At 41.0% G+C, this 8,357-nt stretch overlaps 1 protein-coding gene across 2 annotated transcripts in view; it reads left to right on the forward strand.

The window, feature by feature from the left end:
• MCTP2 (multiple C2 and transmembrane domain containing 2) overlaps window positions 1-8,087 on the forward strand; it is a 227,231-nt gene extending 219,144 nt beyond the window's left edge. For both annotated transcript variants that reach the window (XM_069465770.1, XM_069465771.1), the window contains 2 exons: window positions 5,306-5,403; window positions 7,555-8,087. In XM_069465770.1, coding sequence (XP_069321871.1) covers window positions 5,306-5,403; window positions 7,555-7,623 — 167 coding nt within the window. In that variant the 3' untranslated portion in view covers window positions 7,624-8,087. The remainder of the gene's footprint in view (window positions 1-5,305; window positions 5,404-7,554) is intronic.
• The last annotated feature ends 270 nt before the right edge of the window (window positions 8,088-8,357 follow it).

The following is an 8,357-nucleotide window of genomic DNA, read 5'->3' on the forward strand; positions in this document are numbered from 1 at the left end:
GGGAAAGGGAGGGGGTATTCTGTGACTACCTAACGAGTACCTGAAAGAAGAGGAAGTTATTATTTATCAAGGGAACTGATGTACCTATATAAAGTTTAGCTGCTTTAAAAAAGTAGAAACAAAAATGGCAAACTGGAAATAAATTTCATGACTTGATTTAATACTCAAGCTAGCAATTGGACAAAATACAAGCAGCTTTGTGAATATTTGTGTCTTGCTGGGTGGGCTCTGGGTTGATATAAGGAGTATGAATTGCAGTAACTGAGTTATGGGAGAAGCAGTCAGCCCTTATCCGTAAGAGTCTGTCGGTCCTGGTTTTCCATTACTTAGCTCCAGTGACTGCTGCTGAGATCTCAACCATCATCACTTCTAGGGATCTTCAGATGTTAAGATGCATTCATGTTTAAGCAAAAAAGCTAAGAGCCTACAAGTGCCAGATAAAAGCTACAGCCTTTCTGAAACCATTAAATATAGACCCTTTCACAGGGAACCCACAAAGGTAGAAACCTGCTAACAAGAAAAGCCAAACATGGACATTCAGAAGGGAGAAGTCATGGGAAAAATAGAATAACTCATAAAATTACAGAAGTAGAATGATTTTTGAGGGAGTATAGTCCAAAGAGTCTCTATTCTAACCCCCTTTAGGAGTCTGTTTTAATACTTGATGATTCTCCTTCTTGTTGAAAGTTTTATATCCCTGCTTAGTTTTTGCTTCTTTTGTTTGCAACAGTTCTAGAACATTTGTCCTTAAGAAGGCATATTTTGCAAAAGTATTTTCCTGAATACTTTATATACTAAATGTTTTCTGTATAGACCAAATAATCTTATTTAAGTTATTAGTTTCTAAATGCTATGGTCAGCTGTTAAACACTGTTGTTCCTTGATTTCTTTATTATTCTGGGGCTTGCTTGATGTGTTTCTATGCAGCCTTCCTTCCACAAAGAAGACTAATTCTGTGTTTCCTCCTTTGATCATCAATTTTGGGATCCCAACTCCTCTTTCCATCTACCCAAATCACTATGAATTCTGATCTTATCCTCCAAGTTTTTGGCAGCTTTCCAACAACTTTTTGCATCTACTTAATGAAACATTGCTCTATTTATTATTCACTTTATGGATAAAATTATTAATTAGCCCAGAGTTTATTATGCTCTCCAGTAAGCCTTTGAGCTCTATACTCTGTGTCTGGTTCTTTGGTTTTATGTTTTAGCCAGGAGTTCATAGTTTATTGATGAGATTACCACGGACAGTGTAGTCAAAAGCCTTCACAATCAACATGTGATCTATCACCTCCTCTCATCCTGTAAGACCTGCCATGCAATCTTGGAATTATTTTCTGCAATTCTATTAGGAATTATGTTTTTCCAAAACAAGTTAGTTATTACCTAGCATGGGCCCAGGACATTCTTTTGCACATCTCTTCTATGATTGTATCCCCTGCAGAGACTTTCTCAGATAGGAGAAGATGAATTTGTATGTCTTAAACTTCCAGTGTTCCTTATTCATTTTCATTGAGTATTAAAAATGAGATCTCAAGTTTTTCTATTCTGTTTTTAATTCTTTGAAGAAATATTTAACTACATGTACTAGATTTCTCTATTCTGCATACCCAAATAATATTTTTGTGTAAGTGTTTAATTATCAGAATTATTTGACATAAGCACATGAAAACAGCTTAATTTGATAATGGCCATGGGGAGTATTCCTGGACCCACCAAAATCGTTGTAAGATTTTGACAGGCGAGACACTTTTGTTTTCCTCTCTGCCCTCTAATTCCTAGTGCAACTACATATAAATAATAGATCTTTAATGAGTACTTAAAAATATTTTATGAGTGAATGAGTCTGTCAGCTTAATGCCTGTGTTCTATACAGATGACATTTTGTCAGCCCACCACCTTTCTTGGGTGGGAGTCTGACTTTTGAAATTTAAGTGAGAAGTAGATTTTAAGAAGGCTATCTGAAATTTTCTTTAGGAAACATTATCTGAATTTCAGTCACTTATTTGATGTATGCATTTCTAGAAGGCAGAGCATTTCTTAGGATTAGATCCCACGTGGGTCTTCCGTTCCTTTTGAAAGATTTCCCATGTTTCTTCTATTCTTCATCAGAGATGCTCTCATTATAATTTTTCGGTTCTGGTCCAAGCCCCTGCTGTTTTTTAAATGTAGATATGAATTCTCCAAGCTAAATTCTAAGCTTTTTGCAAGAAGAAACTGACTTATTTATTTTTGTATCTTCATTGGATAGCACAGTATCTCATACATGGAAGATGATTGGGGTTTGATAAATGAACAAGGAAGGAACCTCCGCCCCACCTGGCCAATGTATTACACTTGGAGCCACATGAAAGCCACTCATATAATATCTGAAAAATAATGCTGTAATTCTGTTTCAAGTGGTCCTTCTCAAGTGGCCAAAATACAAAGCAGCCATGTAATTTTTTATCTCTTCTTTGTCCAAGTGACGTTTTTCTTGTTTTTGTTTCTTTTACTGGAGAGCTCTTTCCACCCCATTGATCAATTCAATCTATGATATAGGATCCATAAGTGATAGTGTCTTTTCCAAATGTTATCCTTGGTATTTAGATTTCACTTGCTTTTTTTTGTTTTTCTGGGTTTTTTTGGATTAAAAATTTTAAAGTAAATATACCTTCTATCTATATCATTTAGGTTAAAAAAATCTAAAGGGGCCGGGCGTGGTGGCTCACGCCTGTAATCCCAGCACTCTGGGAGGCCGAGGTGGGCGGATCGTTTGAGCTCAGGAGTTCGAGACCAGCCTGAGCAAGAGCGAGACCCCATCTCTACTAAAAAATAGAAAGAAATTATATGGACAGCTAAAAATATATATAGAAAAAATTAGCCGGGCATGGTGGCTCATGCCTGTAGTCCCAGCTACTTGGGAGGCTGAGACAGGAGGATCGCTTGAGCTCAGGAGTTTGAGGTTGCTGTGAGCTGGGCTGACGCCACGGCACTCACTCTAGCCTGGGCAACAGAGTGAGACTCTGTCTCAAAAAAAAAAAAATCTAAAGGTATGGCTAGCAGGCTACTGGATAAAGCCACAATTTCTGAATTTGGATGTGTGATCATATGCTTGATAATATAAAGACTCTTTTCCTTCACCACTTCCTTTGGCTTCTTAGCTTATTAATATCCACAGCAATGATGAGTCCTCTATATTATTGTGGAATTTCAGGTCACACAATCCTTTTGCCACTACTGTCCAATGTCATTCTCCCATCAACCCAGGAAAACCCTACAGGGCAGGTCTTTATAGTTCAAATTGTAATGTAAGAAATCTGAGATACAGGAAGGCTAAGTGAGTTGCCTAAAATCACACAGTTAATGATGATGCCAGAACGGGGGCCCGGGTATTCCTGCTTCATAACACTTGGTTTCTTGCCCCTTAAGGATGACCAAGGAGTCTATGACTTCCTGTTGACACTTGTCTCACACAATAGATAATATGGCGGAATTACTGAAACATTTGAACCAGAGACACCTTTTGAAACATGCAATCTGAGAGCCTTATATTTTTATTCTATTTTTTTTCCATCATAGACAGTCTCAGTGCATCGTGGACTACTTTTGCCCTTATTGGTGCATTTGAGCTACTGTGCAGGTTTATAATCTTCTCAGTCACTAAGAATGCAGTGTTTTGATCGGCTGTGATATTATCCCTGCCTTGCTGTTCATTGTAAAGACTCCAGATGCGCACACTATATATAATTAACAATAGAAGATATATCTTTTCTCAATACGTCTTTGTCTCCCTTCATCATTTTGCCTTGTCTGTTTTCTTTTGCCAAAAAGCCCATACTACAATTAAATGTCTTTAGAATAACACAGTGAGAGTATTTTAGTGTAAAGGAACGCTTGGGGGAGTTTTAGCTAGAAACACGAAGCTTGCTGTGGGGGTAGAGGGAAGAAAGGCAGAGTGCAGCTTTGACTTGAGGGAAAGGGGATCATTTGCTAGGAACCTTCCCCAGCCCGACCACCAAGCCGCCATTTACTCCTGAACAATGGCTGGCTCCCATTTGCAAAGCAGATGTAAATCTGACCCTCCAAAGAAATAACTGGAGGTTGGCATTGTGTCAGGTATAATGCCATGCAGGAAGCCTAGTCCTCAGATGAAAGCAAAATAATATTTAATGAACAAAAAAAAAAAAGAAACATCAAACCTTTTGTGTGTTGGGGACTACGCACAGTTAAATGTTACCTTGGCTTCTGAGTAAGAGCCATTCAGAGTACAACGGAGCTAAGAATTCATTCGGCGTCATTGGGGATGACAGCCCTTCAGATATGATCCTTGTTAAACAAGCACCCTGTGGCAAAACTTCAGAAGGCCACCTAGTCTTTCTGCTTCTAAAACTCAACATGAAAAAAGGGATGACATTTGGTGAAAAGACTACACGGCTTATGAGCTCTGGATACAAGCAAAGCAGCTCCAAGGAACAGAGTAGAAGACAAAACGTGGTTGAGAGGAGCTCCCCTCTAAAGGGGCAACCGTGAGCAAAGCGCGTTCTGGATGTGCCCAGGGCCCCGAAGTGCAGCCACCAAAGAGGGACGCTCTACAGTATATTGACATCTTAAACGCCGAGCCCCCTTCTAATCAGCATTGTCCTTGTCCTAAATTAGCATGTACTCCTTTGCCCAGACAGTCCCACGCGCCAGTGTCGCGGCCCATAAATTAAGTTAGCAACCATAGTAAGATAATTTTCCAATAATAACTTTTCACAGTTTCCTGCAGCATCGAAGTACAATCAACATGTCAAGTTCTGTTCTGCTGTGAGGGAAAAGAAACCTGTGAAAATGAGTTGGAGGTGGGGGCAGAGAGATGGCTGCGGTTTCTTCGTAACAACAAAAAACAACTCCCGCCTTCCATTTCCCACTGCTACGTTTGGTCCAGAGCCTCCAAGCAGAGACTTGTTTGGGCTAATGAAGGCCTTTTCCCATCTGGGACATTTGTTTTCATAGCAGAGGAGACTGTTAATCAGCGTATTCCAAAAAAAGCCAATGAACTCCCCAGTTTGAGCGTGTGTTTCTGTCGCCCTGCTGCTGGGATTGTAATGGGATTTTCACAGCTGAAGAAGGCAGAGCCCTTCTTGCACGGCGGCCCCCTCCTGCCTTCAGGAAAAGGCATTTGTGAATGATTCCACATGACAGCAACATGTGCATGACTTGAGGTCTAGTAATTGTTTTCACACTAATTTTTACTTGTGAATACCCCTCCTTTCCCCCCAATCAGGCAAGTTTTTAAAGATACATAGATAGATAAAGAGATCTCTGGTGTTTCTGTTTTTCAGGAATAAATAAATTTACTAAGAAGCTTCGAAATCCCTATTCCATCGACAATAATGAGCTACTAGACTTCCTCTCCAGGGTACCGTCTGATGTTCAAAAGGTACGTAATGAATGGTCACCACCAACAGGGGCCCCAACCCGATGTCTGGCCGGCCCCAGAGCCAGAGGAGCACAAGGCTTTGCTTGTGTGAGTAACTGAGATAAGGAACCTGAAAATCCTTAAAGAGGCCTGGCTTGCGCGGAGGTGGCCGGAAAACCTTTGTCCAAAGCAAGAGATGATTGGGGGAAATTATTCTGAAAAAGAGCTACTTAAGAATGATCTGGAACTCATACTGCGTGGCTACCGTGCACTGGGGTAGTCCCCTTTCTGATTGTTTGCCTCCCTAAAGAGGATAAGATGGGCTCAGTGAGCAGAATCCCATGCCATCCAAAGCTGGGCGTGTTGCTTATTTTCTTTCTCTTCCGGATGGCAGGCATTTGAGGGGAAGTAGGAGACAAGAGGATTATTCTTTTTATTCTCGTTTGCCCTGATTATCTCCTAGGCCTCCCTCTTCTCCTCTTCCCTCTAAAGACTTACGGATGTCGAGGGCAAAGCCCTCACTTACTCTAATACACATAGAGGCAGAGACAGCGTGAAATAATTTGAGATCAATCAAAAGCATTATTCACAGGTAATGGTCACATAGTCCCGTTTCTGTGGATACACAGAGATTAACGAAAGCAACAATACCAGAAAGTCTTGTAGAGTAGCTCAATCTGGGCCCCTGCAGATCAGCCTGCTCTAAATCCAGGGGAAGGAGGGCAGGCAGCAATTTCTCTAATGGAGAAAAGAAATTACTGAATAGGTAGATGGGGGAGACCAAAGGGACAATCTTTTATTATTTGAGAGAATCCCAAATCAAGTATCGATTTGTATCTCTGGGCCACCATAACATAATTGGTTCCCTGGCAGATCGTGGTGGATCACGGGGACGTGGGGCTGAAATGCCTTACGAGTTTCTTTCCCCTGCATTCCTGGTTTGACAGATTAAAATTGACTTTGTGATGCTATTTTTTTTCTTTAACCTTCATTTTATGATATAATTAGCTATAAAAATACATTCTATAAAGATGAATTTACTCTGTAGCATTTGCATTGCATAATTAAAAAATAATAACCTGACCCATGTATGTTTTGCATTGAAGATTGACAGGTATAGCATCCTCTGCTCCTCTAGGGGACCATTACAAAATCCTGGAAAGAAAGAGTGTTTTGTTTTGTTTTGTTTCCATTTACCTGCTTTTGACAATGTATAGCCTAACTTATGTGATTGGGCATCAATGTCCTTGGGAGGTTTGGCACAAATGCTAGAAAACAGGGAACTCATGTGGTCTGTAATACAATATTTTCAATAAAGCCATTCCACTAGCAGCCTATCAAAGCCCACACACCAAAGCCATATGTTTGCAATGTACTGTCACTTGGGCCACAATGTGAGTGCACGCTGTATCCTTGAAGAATAGCCATTTCCATCAAGGGCCCTAAGGATTATCTGTGCATTGTCCAGGCCCCAGCGTGGACACTGGGTTGGAGTTGGCATGAACACAGAGACAGACAACACAAGAGCATTCCAGAAAGACATACAGAATGCTAGTAAGATCCTCTGTGTATCAACAAGGGCACTTTCTAATAACACAATGACAGTTTGCCACTGGGGACTCCCGAGTACTCATATTTATCCCAGAAGTTTTAACCATTACATTGCAAATAAAATGAATTTTTAAGAGAAATCTCTATAAGTCTGGGGCCCAGTATCAATTTCAGCATGTTTTCCTTCTCGGGCAAAATAAATGTATATAATTTGCTGAGATGTTTTCCCCAAGATTTTAGATATTTTTAAATGAATAATTCTCCATAAGTTGCTGTATCATATACTAAGATAAACATTCCCAAGAGGCAGTTATTAAGCTTACTTATGGTTGAAAGCTGGCACACACAACACGAAGATCATCTAGCAGTGCCCAGAGCAGGTAGAAACCCATGCATCTCATTAGAAAAATCTGCTTTTAATATTTTGGTTTCAAGAAATGATGCATGACTTCTCAAATCCTTCCTGCAATTAATCCCTCCATGTTCCTGTGTTTAGAAAATGATTCATTACCTTTGAACCTTCCTTCCTTTGCCTTGGTGTGTCCTTGGGGAGCCATTAGCACACACTGTGGTGAGCTAGGGTTACCTAACCTCCAGCATCACGTCTGTTTGTTTTCACAGGTGCAGTACGCAGAACTGAAGCTCTGCAGCAGCCACAGCCCCCTGCGGAAGAAGCGCAGCGCTCCCTAAGGCACACACCAGCTTCGGACACCATCACTCGATACTGTGTGTGGTTGATGAGACCAACGTTACGTCTGTTTCGGTGGTACCTGCAGTGTCCTTCTGAAATGTGTGCGGCATGGCGCCCTCTATCTTCTCCCCCCTTCTCCACACGCACAGATGCACACGTGCATGTGTGCACATCCCCACGCGGGGTGTGTCCTACTTGCATAGAGGGTCAGCCCAGCAAAAGGAAACAATCCCGAGACTGTGAAAGACTAACATCCATCCTGAAATAGGAGGTAAAGCAAGGCTGCCACGGGTCTGAGCGCCCTCCTTGAGAACAGCCAGGAGACCACTTGGATTCCAGAGTGACTTTGAACTTGTTTTCATACCTCCAGCAGAGTCTCATTAAGATTCAGTTAGTTCCACTCCCCACCCCCACACTCCTTTCAGATTATTATTCATGTAAGTTTCTTCTTCAGAGTTAACAAGTCTTTGATAGCCATCATCTGTCTAAATACTGTATATTATAAAAAGATTTTTTAATAATTACCAGAATTATCTCAGATCTTTAGGAGTGTTTCAGCTGTGATTATTAAGGATGTGTCTGTACATTTTTGATCAAGCCCTCAGTGCTGGATGCCAGCTTGTGTCATGGTCCATTGCTGGCAACGGATGCCCCAGGGAGGTCCCAGGGATCACTCACTCGAAGAGTGAATGTTTCCTGATAGTATTTGGTTGCCTTAAAATACCCTTTCTTC

This window comes from Eulemur rufifrons, chromosome 3, assembly GCF_041146395.1.
Source record: "Eulemur rufifrons isolate Redbay chromosome 3, OSU_ERuf_1, whole genome shotgun sequence".
Taxonomy (NCBI): domain Eukaryota; kingdom Metazoa; phylum Chordata; class Mammalia; order Primates; family Lemuridae; genus Eulemur; species Eulemur rufifrons.